We start from the raw sequence: 18,677 nt of genomic DNA, 5'->3' as shown, positions 1-18,677 counted from the left end.
GCTTCAAGAACCACTACGCACAGACGTATGCAAGACATGCGTTTCAGCTGTCGCATTTCTTGTGTCAAGCCATTCTTGAACAACAGACAGCGTCACCCTGCTGAGAAAAAAACAGCATATGCTGGTTAGGTATGTTTTGGTGCTGGGATGCTGGTTTTAGCTGGTTTATGCTGGTCCCTTGCTGGTTTATGCTGATCCTTTGCTGGTTTATGCTGGTCATGTTGCTGGTCAAGGACCAGCAAAGGACCAGCATTAACCAGCAACATGACCAGCATAAACCAGCAAGGGACCAGCATTAACCAGCAAAGGACCAGCATATACCAGCTAAAACCAGCATCCCTGCACCAAAACATACCTAACCAGCATATGCTGTTTTTTTCAGCAGGGCAGAAGCGTCTCGCCTGGGATAAAGACAAAAAGGACTGGACTGCTGCTGAGTGTCCAAAGTTAAGTTCTCTGATGAAAGTAAATTTTGCCTTTCCTTTTGGAAATCAGGGTCCCAGAGTCTGGGGGAAGAGAAGAGAGGCACAGAATCCACATTGCTTGAGGTCCAGTGTAAAGTGTCCACAGTCAGTAATGGTTTGGGGTGCCATGTCATCTGCTGGTGTTGGTCCACTGTGTTTTCTGAGGTCTCAGGTCAACGCAGCTGTATACCAAGACGTTTTAGAGCACTTCATGCTTCCTGCTGCTGATCAACTTTATGGAGATGCAGATTTCATTTTCCAACACACAGTGCCAAAGCTACCAGTACCTGGTTTACGGACCATGGTATCCGTGTTCTTAATTGGCCAGCAAAAACCATGGTAAATCTATGGGGTATTGTGAAGAGGAAGATGCGATGTGCCAGACCCAGCAATGCAGAAGAGCTGAAGGCCACTATCAGAGTAACCTGGGCTCTCATAACACCTGAGCAGTGCCACAGACTGATCGACTCCATGCCACGCCGCATTGCTTCAGTAATTCAGGCAAAAGGATCCCCAACTAAGTATTGAGTGCTGTACATGCTCATGCTTTTCATGTTCAGTTGGCTAATTTTCTAAGATACTGAATTGGGGTTTTCATTAGTTGTGAGTTGTAGTCATCAAAATTAAAAGAAATAAACACTTGAAATATATCATCCTGTGTGGACTGAATGTACACATTATACAAGTTTCACTTCTTGAATGGAATTAGTGAAATAAATCAACTTTTTGAAGATATTCTAATTATATGACCAGCACCTGCATTTGAGCTATACTTGTACTATGAGAATCTGTACAAACCAATCAAGAAGAATATGTTTCATAATTGTCTGTTTTGCAGGGCAAACCCAAACCTGTGATATCATGGACCAAGGGTGGCCAGCCTTTGGATAAACATCCGCAACAGTGACAAGGATAGCATTATGTTCATTTGCAAGTCTGAGAGAGAAGACTCAGGCAGTTATGACACTGACTGTGAAGGTTGACAGCTTCGAGGACAAGGCTAACCTCATAATTCAGACTGTCGGTGAGATGCGCTATGATCTAGAGGTCATTCGTTTTAGCGGTCTTCCTGGACTTTGTCTATTTCTGTCCCACTTGCAATTTCATTCTTCATTCCTTGACACCTCTATTTACTGAGTAAGACCTACTGTAAATGATCCCTACTAAGAAAGCTAAATCATTTTGTTAAATCAACACTCAGCCATCTGCCTTCCTGCCTCTGTCAAGCTAGTGGACTCTTGGGGATTCAATGCAGCTCTGGAATGGACCCCTCCTAAAGACAACGGCAACACTGAGATCACTGGATACACCATTCAGAAGGCCGACAAGAAAACTGGAGTAAGTAACACATTGTGGAAAGAAATACATGTCAGCACTTCATCTACAATATTAGTTCCTCATTCAGAAATCAACAGTACTTCCCTTTTTATCTAAGGAACAATTTTTGGGGAGTTGAGATAAACTGCATGTTTGACAAACTGGTATCTAAAATAAAATTAACAAGTGTGAAATATAACTAGGTTTGAAAAACATCATATTGCAAAGTTGCATAACTCTGGCTGATCCCACAATTCTAGATGTGCATCAAAAGCATGTCTGTTATAGTAACTTGGTTTTTAAAAGGCCTGTTGAATGCACACTAAGCTTCCAGGAAGGTTTTGCTCTTTCACCGCTCATATCTGTGAAAGGCATAAGCAGCATCAGGTCTAAATGACAGTAAATAGTTACGGTGTTAAACACCAAACAGTAGAAGGAAACTCACACATTAACCTCAATGCTTGTTTTTGTTTGTTTTGTTTTATATAGATTTAGATTCATTTTTCAACATGCAACTATACCAAACTCATATATTTAATGACATGTGATATTCTTAAACTGGGAACCCATATAAAACAACCTGATGAAACATCATTGCAGACATCTGTTTGTACGTCTGACATGCCTATCAGGGAGTCTTTGACATGACAGCAGATGTTTCTGTTAGTGTCTGTTAGTGGCTGTGTGGGCTAAAAGTGAAACTATGGCCTTGCAGAGAGCATAGAACAGTACATTACTATGGCTTCTGACAGGCACACACTGCTAGACAACACCTTAAGTTAGCACCTCATGTTTGGTTTCCAAGAACTGAAAGCCTTGTGTTTGTTTAACATTCATGCAACAGCTAAAACCTAGGAGCTGTAACACATTTTTACCCACTATGTTTCACAAAATATCCTAAAACTACAACGTAACAGGTGTTTAAATGAATAATTTAATGTGTAAATAACTTGCATGCAGTCAGACCTCAAACACGAATTTTGAAGTAGTTATTTGAGGAAGACGGTGGCAATTTGTCAAGCATGTAAAACCCACATCCTTGTGATAGTTATACTTACAGGAATTGCCTACCCAAAAATAAAACTCAGTTGAATATTTACTTGCCGTCAGGCAATCCAAAATGTAGATGTTTTGTTTGTTCATCAGAACAGATTTGGAGAAATTACATCACTTGTTTTCCAATGGATCCTCTGCAGTGAATGGGTGCCATCAGAATGAGAGTCCAAACAATTGATAAAAACATCACAATAATCCACAAATAATCCACAACACTCCAGTCGATCAATTAACATCTTGTGAAGTGAAAAACTACATGTTTGTGTTACGGATTGGTCAGGTTCTGCACCCACAATCATACCCCGATCACAATCACCTGAGTTCTGATCACCACGCACCTGCACTCAATCAGCAACTCACCATAAGAGCACCACACACACAGTCATCATTGTCCGGGCTCGTTTGCACGAAGCGGACTCATTGAGCTTCACTCTTGTGGTCTCAAATCCCTGCTATACTTACCTTCTAACTTACCTTCTGATAATTACCTGTATTCTCGTCTATTCTAGTCGAAGTCTCGTCTCAGTCTCCAGTCAGCGGTGTGTCAGCCATAAGTCTGTTCACGGATCTCCAGCAGTGTGTGTGTGAGTGTTTCCACCTTCACCGGTCCTCCTCCCGTCGTTCCTGGAAAGGAAAAGATATACTGTCTTCACGTATCCATCTACACATCAAGAAACTCATCCAGAACTGTTCACTAACCCGGTTTTGCACGCTATCATCATCATCCTGCTCTGCTGTAAATAAACTTGTTATCATTATCACTTACCTCAGTCTTCTGGTCTGCTTCCATAACAGTTAGCCCGGACCAAGACAGCGAACAGCATGAGCACGTTGGATCCGTTTCAAGAGCTGGTGGACTCACTCCGGAAAGTTTTGTTGGCCAGTCATACCACCATGCCAACTCCAGTTCGTCCCACAGCACCACTGGCACCCAGCACTTCTTCGGTCCCCGTTCATTCCAGTCCCATGGCCCGACCAGCGCCCTACTCTGGCGGGGCGGAGGAGTGCAGCGGATTTCTGTTACAATGTTCACTTGTATTCACAATGCAACCTGCTCTCTATCCCACAGATGCTTCAAGGATTTCCTTCATCACATCTCTGCTTACCGGACCAGCTCTCAAGTGGGCTGATACCTTATTTCAGCAGGCCGGGCCGGCAACGCAATCGCTCCAAACCTTCATCGCTCATTTCAAGGAAGTTTTCGGACGCTCAGATACAGAAGTCTCCGCAGGAGAGCAACTGTATCATCTGAAACAGGGAAGTATGACGACTCAAGATTACTCCCTACGTTTTCGCACTCTAGCCGCTGCCAGCGGATGGAATGATTGGTCTCTACTAACCACTTACCGGCTGGGTCTGGAACCCAATCTCCGGATGCAGTTAGCTGCGTTAGATGATTCGATGGGATTGGAGAAATTCATTCAGCAGTCACTTCGTTGTTCTGACCGGTTGAAATCATATAACGATCAGTCTGCCACTTCTGCACTCCTCCGACCCATGACAACCGCCAGCCCTCTAGAACCAGAACCAATGATCCTGGAATCAGACAAGATCTCTGCAGCTGAGCGACAGAGAAGGCTGACCCGGGGTCTTTGCATATACTGTGGGGCTGCAGGACACATTCGTATCAATTGTCCTATACGTCCAGCGTCATCCTTGGTGAGTGTTATCCATTCAGATCTGGATAATATGCATCCACTGACTACCAATGTTCAGTTAACCACCCACGTCTCTTGTGTTACAGTCGCAGCCCTCATCGACTCCGGGTCAGCGGGAAACTTTATCTCGGACACCCTCTGTCGCCAGCTCCAGCTGCAGACCCAAGCTTCAACTACCATCTACCAGATTCAACCCATAACCAACAGGATTAACTCACGGACACGTATTCACCGAAAGTGTGAACCTGTCATCCTTCAAGTCGGAGTTCTACACCGTGAGGAGATTCAGTTTCTGGTTCTGGAGGGAGCTAATATGGGCATCATTTTGGGGCGCCCGTGGCTGGTAGCTCACGATCCCATCCTCTCTTGGGGCACTGGAGAGATCACCAAGTGGGGAAAAGGATGTACGGACCGCTGCTTTCCAGATCTTCCACGTCCCAACCCTAAAAAGATATCTGTCAACGTCACCTCGATCGAAAGTCCTGTTGAGAAACGGTCAGTCAAGATTCCCTCAGTCTATTCTGAATTCCAGGACGTCTTTTGCCCCAAGAGAGCTTCTCAGCTACCGCCACATCGGCCATGGGACTGCGCCATTGACCTTGTTCCGGATGCTCCACTGCCCAGAGGTAAGATCTACCCGTTGTCGCTTCCGGAGACCAAGGCAATGGAGGAGTACATAAAGGAAGCTCTCGATCAGGGATATATACAGCCATCAACTTCACCTGCAGCATCCAGTTTCTTCTTCGTCTCTAAGAAGGATGGAGGGCTGCGGCCATGCATTGATTACCGAGTACTCAACCAAGGTACAGTCAAGTTTCGCTACCTCCTTCCTCTCGTCCCTGCGGCCCTCGAACAACTACGCACAGCCAAAGTGTTCACGAAGTTGGACCTCCGCAGCGCGTACAACCTCGTGAGAATACGTGAGGGGGACGAATGGAAGACGGCCTTCGTGACCCCTACTGGCCACTACGAATACTTGGTCATGCCCTATGGATTGGTCAACGCCCCCTCCGTATTCCAAAACTTCATCCACGAGGTACTCCGGGAGTTCCTGCACCACTTCGTCGTCGTCTATATTGATGATATTCTGATTTACTCCCGGAGTGAGGCCGAACATCGCCTCCACGTTGCGGAGGTCCTTCAACGACTACGAGATCACAACCTGTGCCTCAAGGCGGAGAAATGTTCATTCCATTTGTCTTCAGTGCACTTCCTCGGATACATCATAGATCAGGAGGGGGTTCGCATGGATGAGGGGAAGGTGGCTGCAGTAGTATCCTGGCCAGAACCCACTACCATAAAAGAGCTCCAAAGATTCCTAGGTTTTGCCAATTTCTACCGTCGATTCATAAAGAACTACAGCATTATCACTTCTCCACTTACCAGCCTGCTCAAGGGAAAACCACGGACCCTACTTTGGACTCCAGACTCGGCCGCAGCCTTCCAAAACCTCAAGAACGCTTTCACTCAAGCTCCACTCCTGATCCATCCTGACCCTGATCTCCCTTTCGTGGAGGTGGATGCCTCTACTACCGGCGTGGGAGGTATCCTGTCACAGCACCACGGTACTCCTCCATTGCTTCATCCCTGTGCCTATTATTCCCGGAAGCTCAGCCCAGCGGAGAGGAATTATGACATCGGCAACCGCGAGCTCCTCGCTATTAAGCTCGCTCTGGAGGAGTGGCGACATTGGTTGGAGGGTGCCAACCATCCGTTCCAAGTCATAACAGATCACAAAAACCTGCAGTACCTGCGAGATGCCAAGAGGCTCTGTCCCCGTCAGGCAAGATGGTCCCTGTTCTTTTCTCGTTTTGATTTCACTATAACCTACCGGCCAGGATCCAAGAATGTCCGAGCAGATGCCCTGTCACGTATCCATGATTCCCACGATTCACCTGAAGCACCTTCAACCATACTCCCAAAAGACCTCATCGTCCAACCCATAGAATGGACCAACCCTCCGGCTGTCGCCACTCCAGAACCCAGATCTCCGCCGGGCTGTCCACCAGGTCGTCAGTACATCCCTAGGACCCAACGGGTAGATCTAATCCATTCTACGCATACCTCCCTGGGCACTGGACATCCAGGGGCCAACAACACTCTCTCGCTGCTGACGGAACGCTTCTGGTGGCCGCACATGGCAAGGGATGTACGGAGGTATGTTCAAGGCTGTAAGGAGTGTGCGATGTCCAAAAGTCCACGTCATCTGCCTGCCGGGAAACTCCATCCCTTGCCTGTGCCGAACCGCCCCTGGTCACACCTGGGAGTTGACTTCATGACCGATCTTCCTCCATCTGACGGTAACACCTGCATCTTTGTCATTGTCGATAGATTCTCAAAGTTCTGCCGCCTAATACCCTTGAAAGGTCTTCCCACAGCTCTGGAATCTGCAGAACTTCTCTTCAATAAAGTCTTCCGGTATTATGGCATTCCAGAAGACATCGTCTCAGATCGCGGACCGCAGTTTATCTCCAGGGTATGGAAGTCATTTCTGAAACTCCTAGGTGTGACCGTCAGCCTCTCCTCTGGATACCACCCTGAGACCAACGGGCAGACGGAGAGGAAGATCCAGGAGGTGGGGCGGTTCCTCCGGACATTCTGTCATGGTCACCAGGACTCCTGGAACCAGTTCCTGGGATGGGCTGAATACGCCCAAAATTCACTGCGGCAACCCACCACAGGACTCACGCCATTCCAGTGCGTGCTAGGCTTCCAACCACCTCTCTTCCCCTGGAATGGCGAACCATCACAGGTGCCTGCAGTGGATTACTGGTTCCGGGAGAGCGAGAGAGTCTGGGACGAGGCTCACCACCATCTACAAAGGGCAGTGCGCAGAACAAAGACCTCCGCTGACAAGAAGAGGATTCCAGGTCCCACATATGCTCCTGGGCAGAAAGTCTGGCTCTCCACAAGAGATATCCGTCTGCGCCTGCCCTCGAAGAAATTGAGTCCCAGGTTTGTTGGCCCCTTCACCATCGTGGAACAGGTCAACCCCGTCACCTACAGGCTCCAACTACCTCCACAGTACCGTATCCACCCCACATTTCACGTATCCCTGCTTAAACCTTTTCACCCACCTGTCATTCCCTCCACAGAACCTGACCAAGAAGAGGAACCCCTTCTCCCCGTGGTTCTGGAAGAGGGATCCATCTACTCGGTCCGTGAGATTCTTCTGTCCCGACGTCGTGGTGGCAACTTGGAGTATCTCGTCGACTGGGAAGGCTACGGATCAGAAGAGAGGTCGTGGGTACCCAGAGTCGACATTCTTGATCCAGCCCTCATGGAGGAATTCCACCGTAACCATCCGGAGTGTCCAGCCCCTCGAGGACGAGGTAGACCACCACGACGTCGGAGGCCTCGGCCCTCAGGAGCGGGCCCTGGGGAGGGGGGTAATGTTACGGATTGGTCAGGTTCTGCACCCACAATCACACCCCGATCACAATCACCTGAGTTCTGATCACCACGCACCTGCACTCAATCAGCAACTCACCATAAGAGCACCACACACACAGTCATCATTGTCCGGGCTCGTTTGCACGAAGCGGACTCATTGAGCTTCACTCTTGTGGTCTCAAATCCCTGCTATACTTACCTTCTAACTTACCTTCTGATAATTACCTGTATTCTCATCTATTCTAGTCGAAGTCTCGTCTCAGTCTCCAGTCAGCGGTGTGTCAGCCATAAGTCTGTTCACGGATCTCCAGCAGTGTGTGTGTGAGTGTTTCCACCTTCACCGGTCCTCCTCCCGTCGTTCCTGGAAAGGAAAAGATATACTGTCTTCACGTATCCATCTACACATCAAGAAACTCATCCAGAACTGTTCACTTACCCGGTTTTGCACGCTATCATCATCATCCTGTTCTGCTGTAAATAAACTTGTTATCATTATCACTTACCTCAGTCTTCTGGTCTGCTTCCGTAACAGTTTGTAAGAAACGCATTTTTTTATACTTCAAACCGCTGCTCTGGCTAAATTACAAGCCCATAATCCATAATAACGCTTCCTCCAGTGAAAAGTCCATCACCTGAGGCCTGTTTTGTTTTTTACCCAGGTAAGTTTGCATTAAGTTTTGCATTAAGACAAACTTTCAGGCTCAAGAAGGTGGGCTGGTTTTGAGCTATTTTTTTCACCATGGTAGCTCACAAAGTGAGAAATGTGACATGAATCTAATGCAATAAGCCACTCCTGCTGTATCTTACACTTAAAATTACAGCAGTTTGAGACTAAATTCAAAAATTGCAATGATATACAATAGTGTAAATGATAAAGGATATTGGGGCATTTTTGATTTTCTAATTAGCCATTATGGATTAGATATAATAAATCTTAGATTTATAATGCACTAGAACATGCTCTCATGCTTAGTGGTTCGAAAAACACAGTATTTTTCACATAATTTTACAAAAACCCGAAACTAATTCGAAAAATGAAATGTGTCGTGATTGGTTAGCAGTACCACTGAGTTGCAATTGGCGAACAGCTTAGATGCCGTTTCAGTCCTGCCACACCTCTTCCCAAAGCAGCAAGCTCTGTGTACAACTGCGCAAACTAGATTAAAGTGATTCTTACATTTTAAATATGGATATTTTTCTTACAAAAACACATTGGATCGCCAAAGGAGGCTTTTACTGACCCCACGTGGTCTCCTGTAGTGAATCAATGTGTTTTTGCATGAAAAATACCCATATTTAAAATGAAATGATCAATTTTCTCTAACTTGCACAAACTGTTGTACACAGAAGCAGCTTTGGGCGGATGACTGAAAGAAGGAAGTCATATACACCTAGGATGCCTGGAGGGTGAGTAAATAATGGGCTAATTTTCACCCTTCAAAGGGATAGTTCACCAAAAAATGAAAATTTGATGTTTATCTGCTTACCCCCAGGGCATCCAAGATGTAGGTGACTTCGTTTCTTCAGTAGAACACAAACAAAGATTTTTAACTCAAACCGTCGCAGTCTGTTAGTCATGGCAGTGAATGGGCACCAAACCTTTGAAACGGTTGAACATTGCTGTGTATCAAAGGTAAAAAGGGTGTAATTTGGATTTGTCTGTGCATGTTTTTTTTTTTTTTTTTACTTTCAAAGGTTTGGTGCCCATTTACTGCCATTATTTGACTAACAGACTGCAACGGTTTGAGTAAAAAATCTTCGTTTGTGTTCTACTGAAGAAACAAAGTCACCTACATCTTGGATGCCCTGGGGGTAAGCAGATAAACATAAAAAAAAAATCATTTTTGGGTGAACTATCCCTTTAAGCCTTTTTATAACACTAGCAGAAACACCATGCAATACGAAATTCCTCTATTTTTTTGTTTTCTGCCAGTTGCGCTTCATTTTTTTAAGGCATGAATGTACTCAGCATCAGACTTTTAAACTCCTTAATCTTCTTTAATCACAATCGAGCAACCATATATAAAGTGCCAAAAAAAAAGGAGAGAGTCGATAGTTCTCTTGCATCGCCAGGCCCATCTTAGCCCCCCATGACATCCTGAAGCCCCCCTGCAATGATCTGAAGGACAGACCTTTTCACCTCCGGAACAGATTTTAAACGCAAAAAAACTAAACCAAATACAATTTCAGCTGAGGTGTATCCCTCCGATCTGATTTGTGCCACCTCAGATTCAATTTCACCCACTCCAACCCCACCAAAATTTGTCGTTTTTAAACATTCGATGCGGACAATCACCGGTGTATTTAAACCTTCACTGCTAAATTCAAAAGTGCTTTAGCACCTTGTCTGGCGCTGAGCCAGAGAGACGTGCTCAGTTCTTTTAGTCTATATTCAGTCAAAAAAAAAAAAAAAAAAAAAAAAAATTCTGTCTTTAAAATTAATTTAATTACTAACAAAAAAGACATTTATCAAATACACACTGATGTTTTTTGAGTTTGTTAAATGCACTGGTGTGTAAAGAAAGTGGCAATAATCCTTTCTATCAAAATCTGATGATGTGTTTTATTCATATAGAATACACCATGACCATCACCCCTACCCCCCCGAGAATCGTACAAGCCCCACCGGGTCGCATCTTATAAAGCAAACCATAGAGAACTAGTTGAGATTGCAGCCTTAGCTAAATGGAGTATACACACGATTAGATAATGATCTGAGGTGTCAATTGTCTGCTGTAGAATTTCAATGCCATCAACACTGATTCCATGTAACAGTATTAAATCGAAAGTATGATTATGACAATGAGTGCATCCTGGCATGTGTTGTGCAACTCAGTTTAGTTTATAAATGCCAATCCCAGTGGATCTTTTTATCTATATGGATATTAAAATCACTATTACCTGCAGCCTACTAACTCATTACAATCAGCAAATTCTTTGAGAAAAGCTTGTATGGTTCCCTGGTGGCCTGTATACAGCATCTGGAACGAGTGTCAAAAAGAATTTATCGATTGCATCAGATAATGTACAAAACATCACATACACCATTACGTCAAATTATACCTGAAACCAGACCTCTGAGTAATACTTAAAATATTACTAGTTTTAGCAACACCTCCCACTTTGACTTTTGGATATGACTCATAACAGGTCTTCTGAAGGGAAGACTTTTTAGTTTTTAACAATCACATTTTTTTCAATTCTATACTATACTATATCTGCTTTTACTTTTCGAGTAAAAACATTACAGTTAGTGTTATTTACTGTAATGTTGGTTGACATTAACCACTAGGCTACAACCACTAATAAAAAAAAATAAAAATAAAAACACCAGTGTGCTGTCACAGTGGGGACAAAAGATGCAAAAATGTTCCAGAGAACTACTCTGTAAACAGCTAAATACTGTTGCTCCCATCAGCTGTTGGTTTTCAAATGCCACCCAAAATGCACAACAATTCTTGACATCACTGCTGTTTTTTTAGAAAACGGTTTGCATTTGTCGCAGCCCCACCTCTAGCATGATTGTTAAAGCCTCTGGTCACAGGATGTTGGTTCACCACATGTCAGATTGGTAGGCTGGTCTCAATGTGGCTTCAAAAATGACTTTTTTGCTCCTTTAACGGTTAGATATAACAACTTACTTTTCATTTCAAACTAAAGAAACCTGTGATGCATGTGCCCCACATGTTATTTTTTTATTTAGTTATTTATTTATTTTGCACATTTGATTAAAGTGCACTGCAGAGATAGATGAAAAGTCATTTTCTTCTATCTGTTGTAAATGTGCACACATTTAAGGTTCCTCTGGTTCAAACTAAAAGTGAGTCTCTCATAATTTCACATCTATAAATGTTTCCTGTGCTATTTCTTGTTCTCTTTTGCTAGAGTTTTAAATGTCTGTCATAATCCAACACAGCCACCGACACAACAAGGAAGTTAAGTGAGAAACAAGGAAGTTCACTTAACACTTTGCATTCAAGATCATTCAAGACATGCGAGATCTTTGTTCGCTGGTGGCTCTGCCTTGACTACAGCTGCAAAATGGAAAGGTTTAAAATCTTCCTTTTGGCAGGTAAGATGGCATATTTGTATATTCATTATTATTAATACAATGGCAACCAGTACAACTAAAACCACCACTATACTGTAATGCCTTTTAACAGTGAGATCTCTGAATCTTTGTTATAATTTACAGTGGCAGTGAGTGCGCAAATAACAACTCCAGACAGTACTAATGGTGAGATTCTTGTTTTTATTTTTATACTGAGTTCTGTTTGTGAACTTTTAATGACTATTATAACTGTTTTTATTTTATTATATTATGATATTATAGTATTTTATTTTTATTGTCACTTTTTAATACAGTTGTCTATTTAGCCTTTCTGACCTAAGAATTATTGGTACCACTTTACAATACGGGTGCACAAATATGCATTAATTCATGCTTAACTAATGCAGAGATAATCTATAACTCATGAACTAAACCATTTATTAATAATTACTGCATTAGCAACAAATGAGCATCCTATATGATTCATAGTTTAAGTAATCAATCAATTATTATTAGTTAAATGTGTCATACTGTATTAATTCCCTAATCACTTATCTTATTAACTAATAGTGTAAAATCATATTTTAATTATCACAATGGGTTAAAGCCGTGCATTTCAACTTCCAGTTGTCTGTTTTAATTAATCATTAGCCAATGATTTGCAAAGATATCATTATGTTATGACTTGTAAGATGCCATGTTTTGTATTAATTATTATTAATACAATGGCAACCAATACAACTAAAACTACTATACCGTAATGCCTTTTCACAGTGAGATCTCTAAATCTTTGTGTTCATTTATAGTAGCAGTAAGTGCGCAAATAACTCCAGACAGCAGCACTGTTGGTGAGATTCATGTTTTTATACTGGGTTTGAATGTGAACTTTTAATGACTATTATAACTATTTTATTTTCCGGATTCAAGTCAGGTTTTAATACAGTTGTGTATTTAGTCTCTCTAACCTAAGAGTTATTTATCCCCTAGAACCTCTAATTCAGATTTCCAAGCCCAAGATAACTCTGAATCCGGCTAGCACAACGCTGTACAACACAGAGACAGTCACTCTACGCTGTGAGGTCCCTGGAGAACTATCAGAGTTACAATATGACTGGTACAACAACTCAGCTGAGTTGGGTGAACATCAGTCCAACATCAGTGTGACAGTCAGCGGAAAATATGAATGCAAAGCAAGAAAAGGAGCATCTGAGTCAGAAAAAAGTGATAGTTACACTTTAACTCTAACAGGTAAATGAATCACAAGTATTTTTTAATTTACATAAATTTGTCTTCAAATTTCTCTCTTACTGTGTATATCATTCCCGGCACCAATTCTGATTCTGGTATGTAAGTTGGCCAAAAAGTCAATGGGCAGTTATAGAGTGTAAATAATATTTGCCTGACTTTTGTGTTGTCTTTTTTCTGTGCAGATCCTCCTAAAGCAAAGCTGACTGTGAATCCTATATGGAAAGAGTTTTTCCCAAATGAAGAAGTCAATCTGCAGTGTCAAATTGAAGGTGGTTCTTCAGGCTGGACCTTCCATTGGACGAGAAATGAATGGACTTTAGAAATCAACGGTGACTTAAAAATCACTGTACAACAAACTAACTCTGGAGAATATTCTTGTAAAGGACAACTTAATGGCAGACAAGTAACTTCTCAACCAAGTAATACATTCCAACTCAATGTCACAGGTAATTTCACTCATACAAATGATTCTCTTGAAGTTGTTCGAGAACCAATTATCATTTTTTTGTTGTTGGGAAATGCTTAAAGAGTTAAAGGTAAGAATCTGTTATTAGCTCAGCTAAAAGCATTATGTCATAATTAAATCATGATCTGTTACATTGTAAAATACGGCCACTTTACATTGTTCTTTATCTGTGCAGAACTGCACAACAATAAGTTTATACCCAAACTATAAACTTGTATCCCAGTACTTCTATTATTTTAATGTCTGTAACATAGAAGTAATATTCATTATGTGGTTGAAAAGACTGTTTGTGTTGCTCTTTCTGGATCAGCAACAGCATGAATGCAGATTTGAATGTCTTTAACACCTGTTTCACAACGTAAGTGTCAGTGAAGCTTGAGCAGCGTGATGTGAAACAGTCGTAATAAACACTGCTGAATCGTTGTCATTCAGGAATAATATCGCTTGGGTCGTTGAACGGAGATAGCGATCTTTTAAGGATTAATCATGCAGCTCTGCAAAATCTGCTGATTTCATTCACTCTCCATTTTCCTCTCTTCCTTTAGAACCACCTCAACCACAAATCCAGTCTGAATGGACAGAAGCATTTCCTGGTGAAACAGTGTCTTTGCAGTGTGTGATTGAAGATGTATCAAAAAACTGGAATTATTTGTGGTTCATTGGCTCAGACAAAATTGACTCCAGTGTTGAAACAAACATAACAGGAAACACTCTTACCCTCTCAGTTGAGTCTGGTCATAACGGGGCGTATGAGTGTCAAGCTGAGCTGCAGGGCAGAAATGTGACGACTGCAAAAAGTACACCGCATTCGTTAACAGTCCATGGTAAGAATCTGTCACTGTTTAGCTAAAAGTAGCACGTAATGGTTAAATCATAATCTGTTGTATTGTGAAATACAGCCATTTTTAAGACAGTTATTTGGATTTTGCATAAATCATGACCACATGAAATATTGTCAACACTGTATCTTTTGTGAGTATTAAATATTATGTTTTGTGCTGTTCATTATCAACCTCAATTTTAATTTTGATAACTGCATTAAATAAGTATTTTTAGTCTTTAAACTATTTTAGAATTATGGACTAGTATAAAATATTATGTAACGTACATTTTCAATGTTCTCAAGCATTATTTTATAAATCAATTATCATATTTTATATAATTATAAAGGATCACAGCCAACAATCCTTCTGCAGCAAGATCCACCACACTCAAAGATCTACACTAGAGAACAAGTCAAACTCATTTGTATCATTCAGGAGAAGACTTCAAAATGGCAATATCTTTGGCAAAAAGATTCACAGCAACTGAACACTGACCTCAACGAATCCATTTACACTATTCAAAATGCTACACTCTCTCAAAAAGGGGAATATACTTGCCAAGTAAGAAGGAGAGAGATTACATTTGAAAAGTCTACAAACTTGACAATAATAGGTAAGATACATATTATGATATATTTTTACATGTCCAGGAAAAATGTTCAAATGTTCAGAGCAAAGAAACATTTATTATTATGGTAATAAAGTAGTAAATAGTATTATTTTCTTCGTTAAAATAATAATAGTAGGGCTGCCCTCGACAAAAGATTTTTCAGGTCAACTGGTAGTCGTTTATTTCAAGCATTAGTCGACTACCTGCATGTTAATTAATGAACCATTTAAAATCATAACAATGAGCCTTTAATTGCCTATATAGCCTAATATAGTGCTCAAGCGCATGCCACAGCAGTAACAGTAAGGAGGCTGCATTAACTTATACAATAATAATAATAATAATAATAATAATTTATTGAACTAGCGCTTTCTTTGTTTTCAGCTGAAGAGATGAAGTCGGCGACACTGACTCCTCATCTCTGCAGTATCTGAGAATATTTGTTTTACATTTAAATTGGTTCATTTAAAAGTAATTCTTTCGCTATAAACATCTCTATACATATAATTTTCATGTCTGTAAGGCAAGTAGTTTGAGTTCATTTTTGATGCTCTCAAGTTCAGAGACCGAGACGGCAGAAAGCACATCCTGTTTGCTTTCATTATTTTACAAAAGCGCAACGTTTTGTTGTTATTGTGAGTGCACACAAATAAACGTAGAGTCTTTACCCATTTGAGCTATGCAGTAAGCGCTTTTCAGCTTCCACACTCCACACAGACACTTGAATAGCACACATTTTTCTAGGTTAAGTTAACATTAGATCAGTGGTTCTTAATCCTGGCCCTCACAACCCACCGCTCTGCATGTTTTGAATGTTTCTCTTAACGTTTCAGAGGCTTGTTCTATTCGACTGTAAGTGCTCTGCGAAGTGGGCATCACAGGATATTCCATCATGATTCCAGTTTGAAAGAAGCATATATCAAAGACTGCAGAATAGATGTATTGCTATAGAAACAGTCCACGTTTTGAGACAAGCGCTTAGAACTGTTACATGAAACTAGGGCTACATTCACACTAGTATTCGAGATTGACAACTGTATTTACTTACCGGTGTGAGTCTCGAAATGTCCCGTTCACAAAGCAACTCACAGTTGCGTCTTGATACTGTCTGTGGTCACATTCACAGCAGGAAAATACGGTTGGCAGTCCTGAATTTGAGTCCTTAATACATTTACACACAGTACGGTTATTAACAGGCATGACATCCGCATTCTATAACTATAACTCATACCTGTACATTTTCAGGACTCACAACTATTCTCGGAAAACACGCACTGTGTGAACGGAACAGGACTGGACAACCCTGTTAAAAAAAACAGCATATGCTGGTTAGGTATGTTTTGAAGCATGGCTGCTGATTTGAGCTGGTCCTTAGCTGGTCATGAGCTGGTTCTAAGCTCAGGAAAACATGCTTTATTTTTAAATAGGGAATTAGTTGTGTGTCACGTCATACAGTGCGAGAGAGCCAGAAATCAGAAAAACGCAGAATCAATACATGAATCGATTTATTGTGACAGCCCTAACATAGACCAGCCGTTAATGATCTGGCCGTCATGGACTGCGTGACTTCGCCACTCCCTGTGGATTTTTTGTGTGTGTGTGTGTGGGGGGGGGGATTCTGCGACTAATAAAATTTTGGTCGACCAAGCCTCTTCTCATTGACTAACGGTTAGTCATCTATTAGGGGGCAGCCCTAAATAATAGTAATAAAAATACCTAACAAAACTTATGAAGAGTAGTGTTCATTAGACTCATTATTAGTTTTAGGCTTTGTGTTATCTGTCTGGCCTCATTTAACCAACAGTTTTGTTTATTTTCCTATGCTCTTTTAGAACTGCCTCAACCACAAATCCAGTCTAATTGGACAGAAGCATTTACTGGTGAAAAAGTGTCTTTCCAGTGTGTCATTGAAGATGTTTCAGGAAACTGGAAGTATATGTGGTTTAAGAGCTCAAGCAAAATTGACTCCAGTGGTGAAACAACCATAGAAGGAAACACTCTCACAATCTCAGTTGAGTCCAGTTATAGCGGGGCATATGAGTGTCAAGCTGAGCTGCAGGGCAGAAGTGTGACGACTGCAAAAAGCACACCGCATTTGTTAACAGTGAAAGGTAAGAATCTGTTATCTGTTCAACTAAAAGCAGCATGTCATGGTTAAATTATAATCTGTTACATTGTGAAATTGTTTATTTTCAGCTTCAGTTTGAGAAAACATTTCTTGGTGTTTTTATAGTGTTTGAAATCTTAAATAAAACTTTCATAAATATAATGTCTTTAAATTACTTTAAAAAATGTTTTTAATCAATTATAAAGACATTTTGTACAATTATAAAAGCTACAATACAGTATAATACAAAAAAAAAAAAAATCTAGTTCTGTTACATTGTTCTTTATCTGTGCAGAACTGCCTCAGCCGAAATTGTCAATAGAGTCTCAATGGAATATATTTTACCCAACTGAGAAAGTGACTCTAAAGTGTTCAATCGATGAAGACTCAAATGAATGGGGCTATGAATGGTTTAGAAACGGATCTCAGCTTCACGAAGACAAGGACATTTCCTTTCCTGCAAACACACTCTCTATAAGCTCAGCTAAAGCGGTTCTTTCAGGACAGTACACCTGCAGAGGAAAACATCTAATGAGACCGTCAGTGACTACAAATCAAACTGAAGCTGTGCAACTTTATATTCAGGGTAAAACTGCTTATGATATTCGAACAAAAAGTGACAAGAACCCAAAGAGTTTAAATAAAGAAGCTGTTAAATATTTGAACTGCTTTTAAAAATATGATATTCTATATGATTTGTATGAAAGAAAGAGTAACAGGCATCTTGAAATGCAGTTCAGTAAAGAAACTATATTTACCTGCATCCGTGTACAGAGCTGCATTTCAGAATTTACAGTTTCCTGTCTACTTTTCTTGGCAGCAGTCAGATAGTATTAGCAGCATGAGTCAGTACGTTTAGTTTTAGATAATAAAAAATAAAAAGCACATGCAACTCAAGACAGTTTTTGTTTGAAGGATGTCCACTGTTTCTAAATTTTACCTCTGTGCCTCTTAGATAAAACACCGAAGCCAACCATTACAAAACATGAGTGGTTTGAATTCTTCTACACTGAGGAGCGAGTCCAGCTTCATTGTAATATGCCAGGAGATGGTTGGGAATACCACTGGTATAAAGACTCAAAACTTCGGTTCACAAATCCAGAACTGACCATCAACTCAGCATCTGTCGCCGACACTGGTGTTTATCAGTGCAAAGCAAAGAGAGGAGCCTTCCCAGTGGACAGTGAGATTGTACAAGTGCAAGTTCAAAGTGAGTCCAAAACATACCTCTTCATTATTACTTCAATGAGTTTACATTGCCTCTGTAAAGTTTCCAGGAAATGCATGAACATGTTAGTATTATGCTCTGCTGACCTCATTCACCCTGTATTTTCCTCTCTTCCTTTAGAATTGCCTGAAACACAAATCCAGTCTAATTGGATAGAAGCATTTCCTGGTGAAAATGTGTCTTTGCAGTGTGTGATTCAAGATGTATCAAAAAACTGGAATTATTTGTGGTTCAAGGGCACACACAAAATTGACT

The 18,677-nt window shown here is 41.3% G+C and overlaps 1 protein-coding gene across 1 annotated transcript; it reads left to right on the top strand.

Moving 5' to 3' along the window:
• Positions 1–1,424: 1,424 nt before the first annotated feature.
• Positions 1,425–18,675, top strand: LOC141291495 (Fc receptor-like protein 5). Its single transcript, XM_073823654.1, has 18 exons — positions 1,425–1,488; positions 1,666–1,802; positions 3,633–3,788; positions 3,907–4,078; positions 5,701–6,039; positions 6,334–6,533; positions 7,482–7,656; positions 8,135–8,209; positions 12,084–12,125; positions 12,746–12,787; positions 12,927–13,187; positions 13,370–13,633; positions 14,199–14,477; positions 14,824–15,090; positions 16,920–17,198; positions 17,490–17,780; positions 18,150–18,404; positions 18,611–18,675. The coding sequence occupies exons 1-18, from the start codon at positions 1,425–1,427 to the stop codon at positions 18,673–18,675; spliced, it is 3,363 nt and encodes a 1,120-aa protein (XP_073679755.1).
• The last annotated feature ends 2 nt before the right edge of the window (positions 18,676–18,677 follow it).

Source organism: Garra rufa, chromosome 18, assembly GCF_049309525.1.
Source record: "Garra rufa chromosome 18, GarRuf1.0, whole genome shotgun sequence".
In the NCBI taxonomy this organism is placed as follows: domain Eukaryota; kingdom Metazoa; phylum Chordata; class Actinopteri; order Cypriniformes; family Cyprinidae; genus Garra; species Garra rufa.
This window is presented reverse-complemented; position numbering and strand designations above follow the sequence as displayed.

Bases quoted from the DNA above. Each gene is read 5' to 3' on its own strand.
- LOC141291495 (XM_073823654.1), top strand. From the start codon at position 1,425: ATGACACTGACTGTGAAGGTTGACAGCTTCGAGGACAAGGCTAACCTC. The intron at 17,199-17,489 runs GTAAGAATCTGT...TTATCTGTGCAG, and splicing joins GCATTTGTTAACAGTGAAAG to AACTGCCTCAGCCGAAATTG. The intron at 18,405-18,610 runs GTGAGTCCAAAA...GTGTCTTTGCAG, and splicing joins TGTACAAGTGCAAGTTCAAA to TGTGTGATTCAAGATGTATC.